This window comes from Bombyx mandarina, chromosome 08, assembly GCF_030267445.1.
Source record: "Bombyx mandarina strain Sakado chromosome 08, ASM3026744v2".
Classification (NCBI taxonomy): Eukaryota; Metazoa; Arthropoda; class Insecta; order Lepidoptera; family Bombycidae; genus Bombyx; species Bombyx mandarina.
This window is the reverse complement of record NC_143215.1, coordinates 11,120,642-11,142,195: the sequence shown is the minus strand read 5'-3', so window position 1 is coordinate 11,142,195 and position 21,554 is coordinate 11,120,642. Positions and strand designations below refer to the sequence as shown.

The 21,554-nt window shown below is 34.2% G+C and overlaps 1 protein-coding gene across 4 annotated transcripts in view; it reads left to right on the top strand.

The window, feature by feature from the left end:
• LOC114251326 (glutathione hydrolase 1 proenzyme) overlaps positions 1-21,211 on the top strand; it is a 58,103-nt gene extending 36,892 nt beyond the window's left edge. For all 4 annotated transcript variants that reach the window (XM_028185547.2, XM_028185545.2, XM_028185546.2 and 1 more), the window contains 8 exons: positions 2,310-2,530; positions 9,454-9,646; positions 10,422-10,625; positions 17,378-17,627; positions 17,953-18,143; positions 19,095-19,335; positions 19,752-19,865; positions 20,718-21,211. In XM_028185547.2, coding sequence (XP_028041348.2) covers positions 2,310-2,530; positions 9,454-9,646; positions 10,422-10,625; positions 17,378-17,627; positions 17,953-18,143; positions 19,095-19,335; positions 19,752-19,865; positions 20,718-20,867 — 1,564 coding nt within the window. In that variant the 3' untranslated portion in view covers positions 20,868-21,211. The remainder of the gene's footprint in view (positions 1-2,309; positions 2,531-9,453; positions 9,647-10,421; positions 10,626-17,377; positions 17,628-17,952; positions 18,144-19,094; positions 19,336-19,751; positions 19,866-20,717) is intronic.
• Positions 21,212-21,554: the final 343 nt, after the last annotated feature.

Genomic DNA, 21,554 nt, shown 5'->3' with positions numbered 1-21,554 from the left:
ACCTAAAAACTAAGCTTGAAAGCTATAGAACAGACATAAAACAGTGAAGTTAACAAAAAATTGGATACACCCGTCCACTATAAAGTCAAATAAGCTACATAACGGTAGGCAGCGGCTTGGCTCTGCCCTGGCACTGCTGACATCCATGAGCGACGGTAACCACTCACCATCACGTGATGGTGAGCCACTCACCAAAAGCCATTAAAAAGAATTCCCAATGAATACAGTGTTAGTAAACATTGTCTTATGTAAACATGAGGTACGCAGCTATTTACATTATTTAAATTTATCGGTAAATAAATGGGTGCCATGAGTCATTTTCTGTTAATAATATCGTAAAGAGTATCGGTTTATAGTTAGGTGTATTAAGACTATTAAGTCACATTTTAAATGAAATTTTATTGATGGCCGGACGTGTCGTGAGCTCGCACGTGTAGTAAACACCATCCTACTTATTTTGCAGACATTAGTTTCGGTTCAAAGAGCAGGACAGCCGTTATAATGCACAATAACATTGAAATTTCAACCTTCTAACTCAAAACGGCTCGCAGAATTCACATTGTGATATCTATGAGCTCTGGGAACTACTTAACACCAAACGGATCGTGAACTAGTTCACCTATTTCTGCAATAAACTAATTAAACGTTTTTATTTACTAAAATTGATAATTTTGCCTTAATATACTTACTAGATATTTATAAGACTATGTGTTTTAATGCAACTTTTTTACACCTATATACATATAATGTATATATCTATAAAGACATAATATTTCGAAATAGACAGATTTTTTTTATCCTACCTAAACTGATAGCCTTGAGAGGCCATTTCAGCGTAACCTTAACTAGTAGGTGATTATGGTAGGCAGCGGCTTAGCTCTGCCCCTGGCATTGCTGACGTCCATGAGCGACGGTGACCACTTACCATCAGGTGGGCCGTATGCTCGTCTGCCTACAAAGGCAATAAAAAAAAAAAAAAAAAAAAAAATGAGCTCACGGGCTCAAACCGGAGTGATGCTAACACTGACCCTAGCAACAGCAGTGCTTCGCAGATAGACTGGATCAGTATAAGTGGGCTTCTTATACATACTCCAGGGTTGCCAGGGACAGCATATGCCCAATAGAAAAAAGACGGAGCTTAGTTGATATAAAACAACCTGATGAAATATCAACCCACCCGCGTATTCCGTATATTTTTCATGTTTTATTTTTATTTTATTTTTATTTTTATTTATTTATCAAGTCGCACCAACAAAGTGATCATCAATACAAAACATTGACAAATTGACAAAAGTTCATGGCAGATGTCACCTCAATTATAGATTATCCTATTTCTTCAATGCTAATAAAAATATTAAGGTCGGCTTCCTTGGCACTAATAAAACTAGGTAAATGAAGTCTCGGACCGGCTGATATAAATAGGAACGAGCGAGAAAAGCTTGCATTGCATTTAGAAATAGAATATCCATGTCACTAACAAAACAAAACAAAAGATACAAACCGGAATTTAACGTAGGCAGTCCAAATATCATCCTTATGTTCATGGAAAAACAAGTGAAATTGCCGTGCATAGTCATAATAGATGAATACACAAATAGAGTTTAACAAATTTGCATATTAATTTATTTGAAAAAATAAAAGCAGACTTTTCAGAAACTATAAATATTGATGAGCATATTATTTATTGCTTGCGTAGCTTTTCTTTATAAGTGTTTTTGTAGGCACTGACGTCAACAAACTATTGGTGACTTTGTATATTTTAAATGACTAATAATAACATATCTAATTATGTATCTGATTCTTACGACATCTTAAATGAATAAATAATAGTTTAAAAAAACTAACAAAATACGCTTTTATAGAAAATCCAACTAAAATACTGGAAAATAAATTTTAATAAATTTCAATTAAAAATAGTGTAAGAAAAAAATATATTTTATTGTAAAAAAAGCGTGGAGTGCATGGTGTAAGTAGTTATAAATATTTTATGAACAGATATGAGTAGAAGGGTTATTTTGATAATATCCTGAAAAGCACCCCACGCTTTTTGACAATAAAATAATTTTTTTTTAAACTATTTTTAATTCAAATTTATTAAAATTTATTTTCTATTTTTTAGTTGAATTTCAATTTTTTTAATTTTTCTTTAACTATTGAATTGTCATCGGTCTTGAATAAGTATACCGAATTTCGAGTTAATTCGACGTTTTGAAGGGGGTCAAAATCATGTTCAAAGATTCCGTTACAAACATACATAGGTACGTCTGAAGCCAATAAAAGCGTATTAATAAAATGGAACGTTTCAATAGAGAAATCCTGCTGAAGAATGGTTCAGCGGTGGATGCAGCGATCGCCGCCATGTTCTGCAACAGTCTTCGGAATCAGCAGAGCATGGGGCTGGGGGGTGGATTCTTCATGACCGTTTATATTAAAGAAGAGGAGAAGGCGTACACCGTGATAGCCAGGGAGAAGGCTCCTGCCGCCGCTACTGTTGACATGTTCAACGGAGATTTCACAAAGGCTTCTAAAGGTATGCTATCATATTAAAATGAAATCGTTTCCGTTGAAAAATCGAAATTCGACCATAATCACTGGCATTTAGAATCATTTACGTATTAAATATAATTTTTTATTTCATCGTTTTGTTATCACTGAAGAAAACGGAACTGGATTATTTTGAAAAATATTTTTACCAGTTCCTTGAAATGAAACAATTTACGTGAACGAAAAATTACTAATATCGTGAATCAGAAACAATAGAATCAACTTGTGAAATAATTTTGACACAGTCCATGTATTTTAATGTAGTCACGAAGATTATACGTGACTCAGAAATATTAATGAAGCGATAAAAATTTTTTTAACGAATTTCTAGATAAGAATAAATTGTGTAAGAAACACGTTTTTCAGAATGATTAGTATCGTTCGTAAATCAGATATTTATAGCATTATTTCGTTAACATCCCTTCGATAGTCTATCCACTATGTATGTATATGTACTATATATACTACATTTATGTACTATATTTAACTTTGTAAGTGACATAGGTCACAGAGCACCACCCCATTTCTTCACGTGGTTGTAGTAAAAGGCGACCAAGGGATTTTTTTTTCTTTTGGTAGGACCTCCCTCTTGTTAGTCCGCACGGGTAGGTACCACCGCCCCGCCTATTTCTGTCGTGAAGCAATAATGCGTTTCGGTTTGAAGGGTGGGGCAGCCTTTGTAACTATAATGAGACCTTAGAACTCATATCTCAAGGTGGGTGGCGGCATTTACGTTGGTAGATGTCTATGGGCTCCAGTAATCACTTAACGCCAGCCGGGCTGTGAGCTCGTCCACCCACATAATAAATAAAAAATCTATATTTTTATTGCGTATATGGGTGAACGAGCTCACGACCCATCTAGTGGTAAGTGGTTACCGGAACCCATAGACATCAACAAGGTAAATGCCACCACCTACCTCGAAACATTAATTCTAAGTCTCAGTCTTATAGTGCAACGGCTGCCTCACCCTTCGAATCAAAACCCATTACTGCTTCACGGCTGAAATAAGTATGGCTGCGGTAGCCATCCGTCCTACCACCAGTTTAATTTTTCTACCTGAGAATCGCTATATCTGGCATCAGTATTATCTAAGTACCATGCCTAATACATAACATATTTTATGCCTTCTGGTTTGAGACTAACCGTTATAAAATTACGAGTGACAAATCGACCTCATGTGTCAAAGCGGGTGGCAGAATTTACGTTGTGATGTCCAAGGGTAACCGGAACCCCAAACGAGTATTGAGGTCGTCTACCTAACCAGTACAATAATGTAAAACAAATGCTTTGTTATTAACAATGTGTTTGACCCAAAAAAATATAACGTTATCAATGAATAATAAAACCAAATTATCACCGTAATCATTCCTTTTCAATACGATTTTAGGTATGTAATAATCATGTGCTTAATATTATTTGTTTTTATGTTATTGTTCTGAACTAGAACGAACACTATTTAAAGAAACATTTACTTAACGAGGAGGTGCCGTTCCAGGATAAAATATTATTTTTTGTAATTGAAGTAGGCACTATGTTTACTATTACTAATATTTATTTAATGTATATAATTTGAAATGGTTTTACGATGTTGTTACGATGATTGTTAACTAGTTTGACCGTCTGTATAATTAAAATATTAAAGAATCAAAATTTTTACGATGACACTTTAAGTAGTGAAAAAAAATTTGTTTATTTTTCGTAAGACATTCAGTTTTCCTCATTATTACTTAATCAAACTTAAACTTATGAAATCAATGAGTAATAATTAAACTACATTCATTTACTGACTTGTTTCTCTAAAACTGTAGATAATAATTTCTCTTAAGTGCCTTTCGTACTTATCTCCGTTTTGCTGAATTTTAGCATTGTTACTCTATGAATTGATTAATTTGATATTTGAGTAATATCATATTGACTAAAACCCTAGTCTAGACCTAGTTAATAATATTATTCAATAAATAATGCATTTTACTTTCCCGCACAGTCAATTATTAAATCAACATCCGATTCAAACGAGTATATTATGAACATTAAAATCAAAATAATGATTGACATATAATAATATACATTGCTACCTATAAGGATCTCTTTCTACTGTTTCGTTCGAATTCTTAATTAAGAACATGTTTAAAATTATTTTCGTTTTTTATGAGAAATGAATTTAATATCTTTTGTGCTTTTTACTAAATTATGAAGACACAACTTTGCGCTGTAATCAATCATAGGCAAATCAGAGAATTTTGAATATATAATATTAATATTTTTAAATATTAAATTAAATTCATAAAAAATTGCACGTCCTTATTCTGTTCACACAGTTCGATGTCTGTTTGGACACGATGTGTGCTTGTCGGAAATTTTACTGAATTCAATCGTACATTGACATGATTTATTTACTAATAACAAGACAAAGACACAAGTGTTATTCGAAATACGAATGACAAATTATTTTGCGGAACTGATTAATATGTAGGTATTCAATATTGAACTCTATGTCGTCATATTTAATTTTGATGTGACGTTATAGATGGTGTGATAGGATTAAGCTGCGTGTTTCGGTATCAACAAAGCTTAACAAAATCGGAAAAATGCATACAGGGTTCCGTAGTAGATTAAAAAGTTCACGATTAACATTTAATCGTAATGATTAATCTTTCATAGTACAAAAGAAAAAAGTGTTCGTTTATAAGCGACACCACTTCAGAATGACTCTACGAATATACATTTTTTTCAATGTTCAAATTAGGTTATTGGAAAAGATCAAAACACTGTTTTTTTTTCTTCAGAAAATACAAAATCATCCAATAAAATCACATACGATTATTACTGAAATCGGTCAGAACATCAGCGTCAGCTAGTTCTACAGGCTCTACTATACCCGTTAGTAATTATTATTTTAAAGGCAATGTTAACTATTTCAAACTGGTAAAACCCGATCAGACTCCGCTGTCACTGTCGATAATTGTAGAAAAACATGAGCTTTCTATCGTATGATAATGTCATTAGGACGAAGCCTACCTTGAGGACCAACAGTATATGTATAAATATGTACTTTCATTTATGTTGAATAATTTTTTTTACATTTGATTTTGATTTGATTTGATTTGATATGAATTAGAAACGTCTATGCAACAAACATACATACAAACGCTATTTTTTATTGATATATGTAGGTACATTCGGTGTAATCTATGAAGGCTAAGAGATACTTCTGTCTGATAAATCTTCTGATTCGATCTAATCTAAACATTACAATAGCGTTCCAATTTTAAATAAGATAACTATATAAATATTATTATTATTATAACTAAGATTACGATAGAATCCCAGGTGGCGGTGGCGTTTCGGAAATGATTCGATTGGCATAACTATCGACTAAAAGTGTATATTACTTATAGGGGTATTTGTAACTTTGTAATGTCCATAAAATTTGAAGTCGTCGTGGCCTAAAGGATAAGACGTCCGGTGGATTCGTGTGTAGCGATGCACCGGTGTTCGAATCCCGCAGGCGGATACCAATTTTTCTAATGAAATACGTACTCAACAGATGTTCACGATTGACTTCCACGGTGAAGGAATAACATCGTGTAATAAAAATCAAACCCGCAAAATTATAATTTGCGTAATCACTGGTGGTAGGACCTTTTCGGAGTCCGCAAGGGTAGGTACCACCACTCTGCCTATTTCCGCCGTGAAGCAGTAATGCGTTTCGGTTCGAAAGGTGGGGTAGCCGTTGTAACTATACTGAGACCTTAGAACTTATATCTGAAGGTGGGTGACGCATTTACGTTGTAGATGTCTATGGGCTCCAGTAACCACTTAACACCAGGTGGGCTGTGAGCTCGTCCACCCATCTAAGCAATAAAAAAAAGATTTCATCGTTAATAATTTACGTGATCAACTCTGACTTAATTTAGAAATAACATTGCTATAAACGAAAAACATTAAAATACCTACAATGAGCTAACTTATCACTAAAAGCAATCTCTTCCATACAACCGTTAAATAGTCACGAAAGGAAAGTATGCATTTCAGATCTAGTTATAGATGCAGTAATTCATAATAATAAGCCAAATACAAAATCGCACTCTTAATTTTAATAGTACGCAAGTTAAAATAATGTAAATACATGCGTAGTTATACGTATATAAATATTTTCCAATAGATAACTACAAATGTACGTAAACAACACAGCTCATATCTATACTATACCTATATAAATACTTCCATACCATTTCTAATACTATAAATGTGAAAGTTTGTTTGTTGTCCTTCTTCTACGTCGAAACAAAGCAATAGCATGACATGGTTTTTTTTAAAGTATTAGTTTTGGATCGAGATAGTGACATAGGCCTTTTATCCCGAAAAAATATCTCAATCTCACGGGAAACTACGTGGACACTTTTCCTTCTATAACCACGCGCACGAAGCCACGGGTAACAGCTAGGGTAACATAATTGACACTTTTACCTCATATCTCAAGGTAGGAGACGGTATCCACGTGATATGATGTGTTTATCTGTTGTAATCACTTCGGATCCTCACGTCATTTCGGCTCCTCCCGGTTCACTATTGGTGGTTTTAGGTACCTCAAGCACAGGTCACTGTTTCCGTCGAACCCGTCGCTTGCGACGAAAGGTTCACCGAGTAAATTGACAGACACAGTTCACTGAGTATCTCGCCGGATTCTCAGTGGGTCGCGTTTCCGATCTGGTGGTAGATTCTGCGAACACTGCTCTTGCAAGGGCTTGTGTTAGCAACATCCTCAGGTTAGAGCCCCGTGAGCTCACCTACTCGCCCGGTTACCCGGTACTGGCATAGGCCCCAGGTTACCAGCATAGGTAAAAAAAACCACCAATTACAAGACTCCTTATTAATAATAATTTATAAGGAGCATCAACTAAACAGCTTAATAAACCATATAAATACATAAGTAAATGTATAGTTAACGTGTAAATAAATAAGTAAATATAACAATTTAGCCACTAACAAGCCTAAGTCTGAAATCTGAGCTCTTGTTACAGTCAAACGTCACGGATTTCTCCAAAAAGCTTTCTCTCGGATCTGGTTCGTACCGATATCTACACGGTTTCACCAGTCGTCGTATTCAGCTAATGCGCCTCGAGACTGAGGTTGGCAATTGTGCCAATGATTATCTCTCTACCGATATCAGACGGTTGTATTCTATTCTTTTGAATCATTGTGCGATCTGAACTTGACAGATGACTCTATAGACTTTGTTGCGGTGTAATTGTCGCCCGAATTAGACATACATACATTTTTTTTATTGCCCTTGTAGACAGACGAGCATACGGCCCACCTAAGTAGCCGTCGTGAGGTTCGTGGTTACCGTCGCCCATAGACTTCAGTAATGCCAGGGGCAGAGCCAAGCCGCTGCCTACCGCTTAATACTCTCCACAAGCCTCTTTTAAAGAAGGATATGTCATAGCGCTCAGGAAACACTGTGGAGGGGAGCTCATTCCATAGCCGGATGGTACGTGGCAAAAATTATATACAAAAATATAGACACTGTTTATTAGTCTTCCTGCCTATGGATTTTCTAACGGTTATCTGGAATTGGTTGTCTGCATTCGTCTCTGATGATAAGGCCGTTTTAGTTTTAGCAGTAATGCGTTCTGATAAGAAGGGAAGGGCAGTCGTTATACTAGAACTCAAGGTGGTTGAGAAGGCGGCATTAACTTTGTTGAGGTCTATGAGGTCCGGTAAACACTTCACATAGGCGGGCTATGAGCTCTTTACCCGACTAAGCAATAAAAAAATCCAACCGAATAGAGTTCATTCCCACTAAATAAAATCGCTTTTCTTTATTCTTCTTTATTTGCATTACGTTTCGAGAAATCAATTTTCCTATCTACCTGATCCTGGAATGAATTCTCGTCTTCTGTGTTTCTTGTGAGCCTTGAAGTGTCTACGAGAAATGGCACTACACGCACGCCATCCAATATAAAAAAGGACCGTGTAAAACCCCTATGGCGTATGGGAAATTAAGAACAAATAATTAATAATATTCCAGACCAAGAAGATCTATAGATAACTAGCCATAATAAGACTTTCACAAATGCATAAAACATTCACTCATGTCTCTCGCGTAAGTTTCATGCATAGAGTATTTACGCAAATATTTTGTCCTGGATCCCGTAAGCTGTCGGAATCTTGACGGATCGTTCATTCAATTCGAACAGGTCATGCCTGAGATTATTTCCCAAAATACTGTCAAATCGAGATTTGACTAAATGCAGTCACTCATCAGCTTAAAGTTTCATTAAAAATTGGATTACTTTGATAATGATGCACCTGATTGCTTTTAAACCTAGTATTTACCGAGACCCGGTATTAATATTAAAGATTTTATAATCAATCGAAATCTAAAATTACATTTAAATATTAACCGGTTTAAGATTAAACATTAGCTATCAATTTAATTGGAATAACATATTTTGTTTATTATCGCTGATTATTTTAAATAGTACGACGCAGTTTGTTTAATCATTCCGTTTGGCTATTCTTTATTATTGACGAACAAAATACCTTTTGCGAAAATGTTCATGATCTCATTCATTTTCTTTTATTTTTGCTGTATTTTTTGTGTTATGTTATTCAATAGCATCACGTACAGCTAGACAATCAAAACACTACTTTTTGTTTATTTCGTACAGTACCCGACGATAAATATTGCACATCGACCTTCGGAAAGGACTCACAATCCGGTAATATTAGTATCGCACAACCCTATTTGTTCAACGACTGACAAACTTTACATAGTGTGCGACAGATACAACGCTCTAATAAGCTGAAATTAGCCAATTATGTCTTTCCGAAGGTCGATGTTAATATTGCATTTATCCCCCGGTACTGTAGTTAAGCAGCGCCTTAATTTGAATACAGGTCCGCTAGCCGTGGGAGTTCCCGGGGAATTACGTGGTATGTGGAGAGCACACAGGCGTTGGGGCAAACTACCCTGGGACAGTTTAATCGAGCCAACCCTGCAGATATGCAACGAGGGTTTCCCACTTTCCAAGCCCATGTACGACGCCTTGGACAAAGCACGAGCCTACGTGAAGAATGATGTCAATTTGGCGTAAGTCTACATTAGATTGAGGAAAATTAAACACTGAATTACATATATATTTATTTTTTTATCCTCTCATAGCGTCTTCCTAATCAAATTATGTAAGTATATGAGCTCACTTAACATCAGGTTCATGGCTCCTGGCCACAACAACAAAAACGTAAACGCCCCCGTCTATCTTCGGACATCAATTCGAATCTGCAATACGGCCGAAAAAATACTACCCGCCGTTCCAAACGAGTACACATGATAATTACCTCGCATGTTACAAAATTTCACACCACTAGTATGTACTATGTAGTCCAGCTGCGAATGGTGAAACAGGGAGAAGATAGTTAGACGAGCTGACTAAGAATCTCTTGTACCATAGACTTGTTTCGTATGTTCTTATAGAGTACTAGCTGTACCCGTCCGCTTCGATGGGCATTTAAAATTAACATTATTATTTCTCACCCCCACAAAAATTCTCATCATAAACGCCCCCGCAACCGGTGTAGGGAGTCCAACACCCATATAAATATTAGCCTATCCATTAAGTACATGTATTTTCTACATGGATACCGAGTTTCAAGTCAATCGGATGTATTTTTCAGTAGTTATAACGGAACATCCGTAAAAACCACTGTAGATTTATATATTAGTACAGATATTTCACGTAATGTGTTAAAATTTTGCCTATCGATCACTTGTTTCATTGACTCCGATCAGAAAAAGTCTTGAACGATATTGAGTGAACGGTAAGTAAATAAACACAGTGGTATACTAAAATGGATTCTCCCTTCAGGAAAATGTACTACAGTTCTTCAATGGAGAGGTTTCATAGACCAGGAACAATCGTTAAGCCAAGTGAAGCCCTTTGCAATACGTTCAAGAGGATAGCCAAGAACGGCGGAGACGACCTGTACAACGGCACTTTGGCTGAAGACTTCGTGGAAGATCTGAAAAGGATCGGAAGTATTATCACCGCTGAAGACATGAGAAATTATGAGTAAGTTTTTGTTTTCTTTATAACACGACCAACGTGAATCTGTAGTGTCACTTAACACTAAAAGGTCACTCACTATCATCAATTAATATGTAGAATTATGATAGTCTCTCTCCACTGGAGCTCATTAAATAAAATTGGTAAACATAGCATTAAAATTTATGAACATATTTTTTTACGATAAAACCAAATACGTAAACAAAATAGTTAAAAAATTTTGAAGTTTTTATTAAGCTATTAATAAAAATCGGGTAAATACGTGTCGTACTAGACACTAATGGATTACCATGTTTGGGACAAGCGCCTGAGTTTTAAATTCAAATATAAAGATCAATCAACACGTAAAAGGACTTATTACTAAATAACAGGTTCCGATAACATACTAAGTATTTTAAAAATTTACACCTTATAAGTTTAGTACTATTTGTACGTACGTGTCTTCAGCATAGATTATACACTTAATATACCAGTTTGCAATGAAACATTGCAAAGCTATTGACGGTACTTGAGGGATATATTATTTATTTTACATTACTATCCACGGGTAGAAGATTGCGCATAGTAGCTAGTATTGAATGCTTATTCGAGACATTTAGTTGATTATAGGTATCGCAATGTGAATGCCTCCACCCACGATGAGTGATGGGCTAGAAATTGTATTATTATCGAAAGCATTGATCGTAGGGCAAATTATTATCGCCCCAGCTAAACACCAATCCATTGAAGGTCCTTTTAAAACCTATTACTAAGTTCATTAAATCCTTGTATAAGCATCGCAATCGTAACCATTAGATATACATAACTCTAAATAATACAATCAAAATGTTATATGTTTTTTTGCCATCTTGGAATGTATCCCTTACAATCATATTACTTAGCGTCAGTTAGCGTTTAGTGTATTCGCGACATATTCACGGATAACAATACTCTCAAAGCTTTTACTATATTTATCAAGCACAACGTACTTTTCAAACACTGAAAGAACGTCTGTTTCATGGTAGAAATAGGCAAGATTGTCATTGTACAATTTTGGAGTTAGTGTATTTCATGTCATTCAGTCAGTCAGCCATTTTATTATGTTTACGTTATCGGATAGTTAATGAATATAGCTATAATGACAAAAAACTCAAAACATATCGAGTTTAATAATAAAGTATTGATGTTCGTCGTAATTTGTTCTGTCCAATCGCTAGGTTCGTTAAAAGAATATTTACACCTTTACCTGTTATCTATTTAATAATACGTGAAGCAAAAACTTTGTATCCCTTTTTACGAAAATTGTGCGGACGGAGGAGTATGAAATTTTCCACACTTTTAGAGAATATAGAGAAGAAGTGCACAATACTAATATATTTTTAAAATAATGCAAAAATTATACATTAAATCAATAAAGAAAACATTACACACACTACATACCATGTATTTGACGCACACACGCATGCATACCATTTATTGTCAAACTTTTGTTCTTGACGTCTGTTGTCAAATTGAGAATAGATTAAATATTGTTTGTCTTTTTTAATATTTTTATAGTGTAGTCTTGGCGAAATTTGTGATTATAGAAGTATAAAATACAATCATAATAGTGTACAAACTTACAATTACAATTAATTATAGTCGAATTTCGACTACTGCGGGACCTCTAGTTAAGTTTTAATAAGTGATTAATTTCTAATTCTCAACAATTTCTTATGACCTAATTAGAAGATATTTTAGAAAAGCCAAGGAAAAACAAATTATAAAATTGCGTTAAAACCATTATATAATATAAACAAACATTACATAAAATAAAATACAACGCAAAAAAAAAACAATAATAATCATGCAAAGCTAATCTTAAACTTTAATGATTGATCGCATTTACTTTGTAAACAACAAAAAATGTGATATGAAAAATAACAAAATACTGCTATGATAACGTTTACATAAACACGTTATCAAAACATTAAACGCGCGGACATTTTATAAATATTTATTTCAATTTGTTTTCAAATAATAAAGTAATTAAATGTAACGAAATCTACTGCGATAAGAAGTTTTTATTAACCTGTTTTATTTGTGTGATTATTGTCTGCATATAACATTTAAATATTATATGTTTTCGTAAGCACGGTAAATTGGAATGTATAAAGCCTTCTTGCTACATATATGTATTTATTTTATTTATTTATTGTTATTTATTGTTAGTTATTTATTGTTACTAGTGGTAGGACCTCTTGACCACTTGTGATGTGAGTCAATTATGCCTGTATGTACTTTTTTGCCTAATAAATGTACATAAAAAATAAGCAGTCAAAGGGGAATGCCAGGTCGCCATAGTAATTTAGGCCCACAGTGCACATTTATACAGACTCATGGTAATAATAGCAGACAATGGCAATAATTAATTAGTAAAAGAAGTGATTTATAAAAAAGTTGCCATTTTAAAGTTATACAATAATTTTATCTCTCGTTACAGTACATGTTATATTAATGTAATATTTTAATAAATGTCCCGTATGCATTCCCGGGTATTTCCATATAATGTGTTTCATAGTGCATAACGTAATGTTCTAAATAATTTTAAAGAAAATTTAAAAAAAACGCGTAATTTCTATTAAAATTCTTACGCACCAATATATATACATACATATATGAAGTAAAAAGATTGTGTACTGTTTACTATTCGCCGAAAATAAAGTAATTTAGAAGTAAACTTCCAAATTCATCAAATAATATTTAAACGCTAATACAATAATTGCTCAAATGTAGGTACCTACCGGCTTAGTGAAATGTCATTGAACTGCGCCGAAATGCTTACAAAATATATTTTTTGTTGTAAGTATATATTATATATTACATTGAGGTTATGAGTGCGTTCAATTGCTAACAAACTTCATTCATCAGCAAACTATAAAGTCAAAGAAACAGCTTACCGTTTATATAAGAACATTGATACAATTTAATAACTTTTTTAACCTTAGTATGTCGATCTTAGTATTACGATAGATGGTTACCATAGGAATACTATAGGTACTTATAATGTCATTAAAACAGCCAAAGCATCGGAAAGCATCATTTTAATTACGGACTTGTATAGGTATACTAAAACCTAGTTTTTCTAGCGATAGTACAGCAGGCAAGACTCATTTTAGCCTTCAATTTCGTGCCTCAAGTTAGGCGGCCATTGACATTGATATTTTCATTCGTGTATATGAATTCCGGTAACCACTAAGAGCAAGTAGACCGAAAACTCATTCTACATACGATGTAAAAAAAAATTTTTTTTTATTGCTTAGATGGGTGGACGAGCTCACAGCCCACCTGGTATTAAGTGGCTACTGGAGCCCATAGACATCTACAACGTAAATGCGCCACCCACCTCGAGATATAAGTGCTAAGGTCTCAGTATAGTTAAAATACATGACGTAAAACACATGAAAAATATATTTACATGCATGTTACATGAGCACGTAAAACATGACGATATGTTATTCCATATTTCATCATAATTCTATTAAACTGCCGGAACAATGCTAGTTCATTTTCACAATAAAATCATAATAACGTTTTCAAACAATGAATACGCAATGAATACAACTGTTCAAAAACAAACGATTACTCATTAATACAATGTTAGAACAATTGTTTTTGTAAACGTTAACAACTGCAAACTCTAATAACATTATGTTTTTTTTTTATCTATATATTAATACGTGAAGCAAAAACTTTGTACGCCTTTTTACGAAAATTGCGCGGACGGAGGAGTATGAAATTTTCCACACTTATAGAGAATATAGAGAAGAAGTGCACAATGCTAATATTTTTTTTAAATAATGCATGAAAGATACATTAAATCAATAAAGAAAACATTACACACACTACATACCATGTATTTGACGCACACACGCATGCATACTATTTATTGTCAAACTTTTGTTCTTGACGTCTGTTGTCAGATTGAGATTAAATATTGTTTGTCTTTGTTAATATTTTTTATAGTGTAGTCTTGGCAAAATTTGTGATTATAGAAGTATAAAATACAATCATAATAGTGTACAAACTTACAATTCCAATTAATTATAGTCGAATTTCCGCTACTGCGGGACCTCTAGTAATTATGAAAAGAGGACGAACTCAATTCATTCTATTTGCTGGTAGCCAAAGGGGTTATTGCAGCTACGCCCAGATAGATCGGTGTACTGATGGGTTCAACCTGAGCGAATTTGCTTACACTAGCCCTTGCAAAGAACAGTGCTTCGCATAATTTACAAACGGATCGCAATCCCGACTCACTAAGCAGATCCGGCGAGAAGCCTGGGCTGTGTCTATTTAAAAAAAACCTTGATGAATGTTTAATTAACCTTCCGTGATATTCAAAGAACCACACCTAAACTATTGCAGTAAAACAACTATAGAGTCCTAATTTCGATGGCAAAATGCTATTTAACTATTTATATTAAGTAGATTGCAAAACGTTTTTTTTATCAATGAAAATTCCATTTCACATTTAAAGCCAGAACTTTATGATATTTTCTTTGAATTCACGAATCGTAGACATAATTAAAACTGCTTATACGGCTTAATTTCGCGTTTTAATCCTTTGACTGCCGTGTAGGTCACCGGTGCCCTACGCGGCGCACTGAAGTAATTACGTCGATTTCTGTTACTAAGCGCCTGGATTGCCTAACTTTGCTTTCTTTTGTTTTTAATGGTTTTTTTTATTGCTTAGATGGGTGGACGAGCTCACAGCCCACCTGGTGTTAAGTGGTTACAGGAGCCCATAGACGTCTACAACGTAAATGCGTCACTTACCTTGAGATATAAGTTCTAAGGACTCAGTATAGTTACAACGGCTGCGCCACCCTTCAAACCGAAACGCATTACTGCTTCACGGCAGAAATAGGCGGGATGGTGGTACCTACCCGTGCGGACTCACAAGAGGTCCTACCGCCAGTAAAAAAGTAGCAGACTTTTAATTCTCCCAAAAATAAATTCTTTCTCAATATCTTCAAATTCGTTTTCCCAGAGTCTACTAAATATTCCGTACAGACTCACTAGACGTAAAACGTAAATCTAGTTTTACTAGGGCACATTACGAGTAAGTATAATAATTGATTGTTTTTTTGTAATGGCGATGAAACCTTAACAAAAATTATCGGATTCGTCTTTCCCAGAGTCCACTAGATATTCCGTGCAAGACGTCCTACCATCAATAATAAAACGTTAATCAAGTTTTATTAGAGCACATTACGAATACGTTTTAATAATTGGCTGTTTTTTTAAATGGCGATAAAACGTAAACAAAAATTGTGTGCAGACGACGACAAACAGTGACAACATAAGTAGGTTTTAATCGACCCCAATAAATCATACTAGTAGTGGAATATTACCAACCGATATGAAAAGGTCGATAATTTCTTCTTTGCGTCTTCGTTATTACGTTTTAAATTTTATTGCATTATTTCGGACGTATTTCGATTACCTTACTGGTGGAATAACGTCTTGAGTCCACACGGGTAGGTACCACCACCCTGCCTATTTCTGGCGTGAAGCAGTAATGCGTTTCGGTTTGAAGGATAGGGCAGATGCTGTTCTGTTAAAACTGGAACTTAGAACTTATGGGTGGCGCATTTACGTTGTGGATGTCTATGGGCTCCAGTAACCACTTAACACCAGGTGGGCTGTGAGCTCGTCCATCCACCTAAGCACTAAAAAAATAAAATAAAACTCTCTGGATAATTATTAAAGCAAACATTTTTTTTACTTATGCTTTTACCATTTATTATTTATTTCGTGTAAGGATTAAAAACTTTGTGATTTTACGTAAACAAATAATTTTTAACTATTCCCAGAAATCCAGCAAACACGTTTTACAGTATAGTACAGTAACACAATTTAATAATAAAAAAAAACAAAATATGTACATCCTGTTGCGAAAGAGAAAACAGAGACACGTAATTTTTAAAATATGTGATATTTTCATTATTTTCCTGCTCTAGTGGGGGAATTTCGTCATGAACAATATAATTTTTATTTTATTTTTCAAAATTATCCTCATTTATTCTTAAATTCCACGTTTAAAGACTATATTTTAACATATGGTATATTGCTTAAATGGTATTCTACACTTTAGAACCCGTTATGAAAATGTCGAAAGCTTCCAAAGGCTATTTATGGAAACGCTTTGCCAGAAAAGATTTATAGCGTAGTTATCCGTTTAGCTATATTAGGATTTTAAAAATAAATTTACCACGCAGTCAACGCAAAGAAGCAGTCGGTCCACACTACGTTGGAACATGTGTATCTACTAAAATAAAAATGGAACCGGAACTGAACTAATTACAATTTGCGACAATTTAATTTTATTCTGCGAATGATACAGCGAACGATGGAATTTAAATCAAAACTTCTCCAGCTTTATATCTGTCCTTTTGGACCACAGATATTATCTGTCTTGGACTCAATAAACTCGGAAAACATTACACGGATTTTATTGAAAATTCAGATAGCATAACCATCGATGCCACATTAAATATTTTTCCTTTTTTGAGACCAGGGGGACCCAGTATTACTGGATTACCGGATCCCATGTGAATACCACCACCCGCCTTAAGCATGAAATCGAAATCTCAATTGCATTAAAATTCAAATCTTGAAAGGGAAATACCCGGCTTATGATTTCTCTGCGCTCCGATATCCACAACGTCATGCGTTCTATGAACTCATCCACTTATCAGAGGAAAAACTGATCAATAATTTAAATTTTTTTTCAGAGCTAAAATAACAGAGCCCATGACAGTGCCTCTGGGCAACGGTGATACTCTCTACACCCCACCGCCGCCCAGCAGTGGGCTTATTCTCGTGAATATACTTAACATCTTGAGTGGGTACGGCTTCAATGCGGCCAGCATCAATAGCACTGAAAACATGATACTCACTTATCATAGAATAATAGAATCATTTAAATACGCGTACGCGACCCGCACTAAATTGGGCGATATGGAGTTTTTGGATTTGAAAGAGGTAATTCAGTGTTAATATTATTTAATATTACCAATAAAAATGACCACATTTTAACAAGAATAGCCATTGACAATACATACGTCTAACTATTCAATTGGGGTTTCGACTTCACGTCCTAAGTTGGTAGATGAATGCATGTTGATCAGCTGGCGCCTATAGACGCTTCAATTGACCTAGTGTCAATAGGTCATAGGCCGTGAGCTAATTTATCCAATAACAAAAAAATAACAGACTAATTGTTGCTGAAATTCAGATTTGACATGGTTACTACCACAAGCACTTTTAGGAGGTACGATATAAAAATTTGAATTTATTCGTTTTCTAGTTGATAAATAACGTTACGAAGCCGGAGTATGGTGCGGATATCCGTATGAAAATCAACGATTCATCGACAAGTAACGATACTGCAACGTACGGAGCTGAAGATTATAATCCTCCTGATTCTGGGACCGCTCACATATCTATCATAGGGACAAATGGGGACGCTGTTTCCGTAACCAGTTCCATCAACTTTTAGTGAGTTTATTTTTACACGCTTTATATTAGCTTCACCTGTATGTATGTTTGTAACTGACTTCTTTAGACGCGATTTTGACCCACTTTAAACGGCCAGATTCCATTCAAACTTTGTAGATCTATCCAGAACGATGACAATTCAGTATTAAAAAAAATATTGGAAAAAAAATATTGAAAAAATTTAAAATCAAGTAAAAAATTAAAAATAAATAATAGCTTAAAAAAACTAAAAAAATACGCTATAAAATTCAACTAAAAAATAGAAAATCAATTTTAATAAATTTAAATTGAAAATAATGTAAAAAAATATATTTTATTGTAAAAAAAGCGTGAAAAAAAACCATCATAGTTATTTCGTTGTTCTTACAACCTTGTAAAATTGCAAAATTTCCGGAAAATATTGACAGCAGCATTAAAACTTACCATGCTTGGTCACAGTCTTGCATGACGCGATCGCCTTGGTTGCAATGATTTTTTCGGGCCTTCTAAACCACTGAGCCAGCCGTAACTGGTGTATTTTATACCATTATTGCACCATGATAACGTGGTGCAGAACCATACAGACATAAGCCACAAAATCTGAAATCAGTTTTACAATTATTAAAAATTTAATCAACTACCAACCCAAAAACAACCAAAGTGTGTAGCATAGCAATACCTCGCCATCTTTGTAATTATACCTATAATATATTTGGGAAGGTTCATGAATAAAAGCGGATGAATATATCGAAATTCTTTATTTTACTACACAATTACTTCGTACACGTCTTTCTAAAACTTTTTTTTTCTTCCTACCCTCTCTAACCTTAAACTGCTATCTCTTTCTGAATCTAATAAAATGTTGCCACTGCAACAGGCTTAAACAAAATAAATATTTAAAAAAAAACTGAACAAAGGTAATAAAAATAACACTCCCCACATATATATGTATACGTTGGTTTATTCTTTCAGCTACGGTGCTGGTTTTTCGACCCTCAACACCGGTATCGTGATGAACAACGTAATGGACGACTTCTCATCACCTGGAATCATTAATTATTTCGGCTTAAAGCCTTCGCCCGCTAACTTTATAGCGCCAGGCAAAAGGCCGTTGTCTTCAATGAGTCCAAGCATTATTGTAGATAAGAATGGAAATGCGAAGATGGTGATCGGTGCCTCCGGAGGAACCAAAATCACAACGGGTATTGCTTTGGTGAGTAGAGCTTAGCAATTTTTTTTTTAATTAGGCATAACAGTCTAAACATATAGAGAGTCCTGAAATAAACCTGAATACTTCTAACTCTGTACGAAAAGTCAGGAAGAATATTCAATTGCCTTAGGAAAATAATAATAATTAATCTACGCTCCAGTATAATTAGTTTACGGCAAAAAATGTAAATAAGAATTAGGCAAACATCACAACCAATCAAGATAAGGATAATGAAATAATAAAAAATCATTCGTTCACTATTTCAATGATAATATATTAAGAACATTTAGCGTTTCAAATCACCACAGAACCAATCGACAAATTCTAATATTTTTTATGTAAGTTGAACATCAGTCAGCGCACGTCGAGCAGTGGTCGTAGATTGTAATCGAGATTAATCTAGACGTAAACGATTTTAGGTGACAATGGGCAAGCTATGGTTCGGTCAGACAATTAAAGAAGCCGTGGATAGCCCCCGAATACACCACCAATTGTTTCCTATGAACATCGAATATGAGTACGGAATTATTGAGGTAATGTATTACTTACCTTGTAAACTACTTACGAATTAAAAACACCCTTGAAATTACTTGTCACTTTTCCTACTTCCCGTTTCCTTCTGCTTTGTGTCTTTGTGTATTGAAGACAATATTACATATATATAATAATACAACAGGCTGTTAATAATTGAATTTTTTTAATGATATTCAAAATGAAAATTATTAAATCTATTGAATTCCAAATATAATTTTAACACTTCTACAGAATTATTGTTTTGTGTAAAATATTTTTTTTTGTGTTTTCTTCTATTGTAATTTTCTTATTTATTTTTTTACAAATTAGTTCTGTTTATTTTCGACTCCCAATCACGATTTTCAAAATTTGTAATAAGTAACAATTTTCATTGTCGCGCAAGGCTGATGAACTTAAGATTGAGATTTATTGAATAGATTTTTTTTATTGCTTAGATAGATGGACAAGCTCACAGCCCACCTGGTATTAAGTGGTTACTGGAGCCCATAGACATCTACAACGTAAATGCGCCACCCACCTTGAGATATAAGTTCTAAGGTCTCAGTACAGTTACAACGGCTGCCCCACCCTTCAAACCGAAACGCATTACTGCTTCACGGCAGAAATAGGCAGGGTGGTGGTACCTACCCGTGCAGACTCACAAGAGGTCCTACCATCAGTACCTAACGATAATGTTATTTGGAGCAGTTTGCTTGATGTAATACAAAATGTATACGCTAGTCCTGCTGCACTCTACTTTACTTGCCATGCCAAATAATTTAATGCAACTTAAAATACAGTTTTACCGTAAGACATAACCAAAAAATAACCTTTCTTCCTTAACTAAAGGTACTTTTGAAATCGTTTCACAGGACGTAGTGAAAGGACTAAGGGAGAAAGGTCACGGCATGATTCGTTACAGAGATAGGGGGTCAGTGATATGTGCCCTCTTTAGAAACAAAACGGGGATTTACGCAAACGCTGACTTCAGGAAAGGAGGGGACGTCGCCGGTATGGACTGAACGAAGTATTTATAATTCTAATATTTAATGACTTTATAAATTGTGATTTAAAAAAAAAATCGTGTCACAACGACCGCGTAACTCTATATTACAATTCTGTTTCTTCATTTAACAAGAAAAATAAATAAGTGTAAATGTCAAATCGTTTTGACGTTTGATGCATGCATGACGTTTGATGCAAGCAGGATGATGTATGTATGAGTTGAGCCATAGATTATACACTTAATTTAATCTATTAAATGAGCTATTATGAGTAGATCTTTGTCAAACTATTATTTGATTAATGTTGCGTTTATATTTTTTGATTTGGCACTCATGCTGCTATAATTCAATATTTTAAGTGTTTAGTTTAAGGAATTCAAAAGTATTTTTGTTTGTTAATATATATTTGACTAGCTATAAAAACTATAAACGAGTAAAACTATAAACTATAAAAAATATAAAAACCTAGCTAAATAGAAGATCCAATTACATACATACTTTGGGCATATCTGCCCATTTTCGTTAGTGTCATACGACAAAAAAACGTATTTAGGTATCTGCGATATGTAACATTCTACGTTGATACTTTTCAATAATTATTCATTAAATTTAGTAGTTAACCCTTAATATTAAAAAAATATGGAACATGAAATGGTCGATTTTAGGTGTTTTAATTACTACTAGAATTAAAATTTTAGATATCAT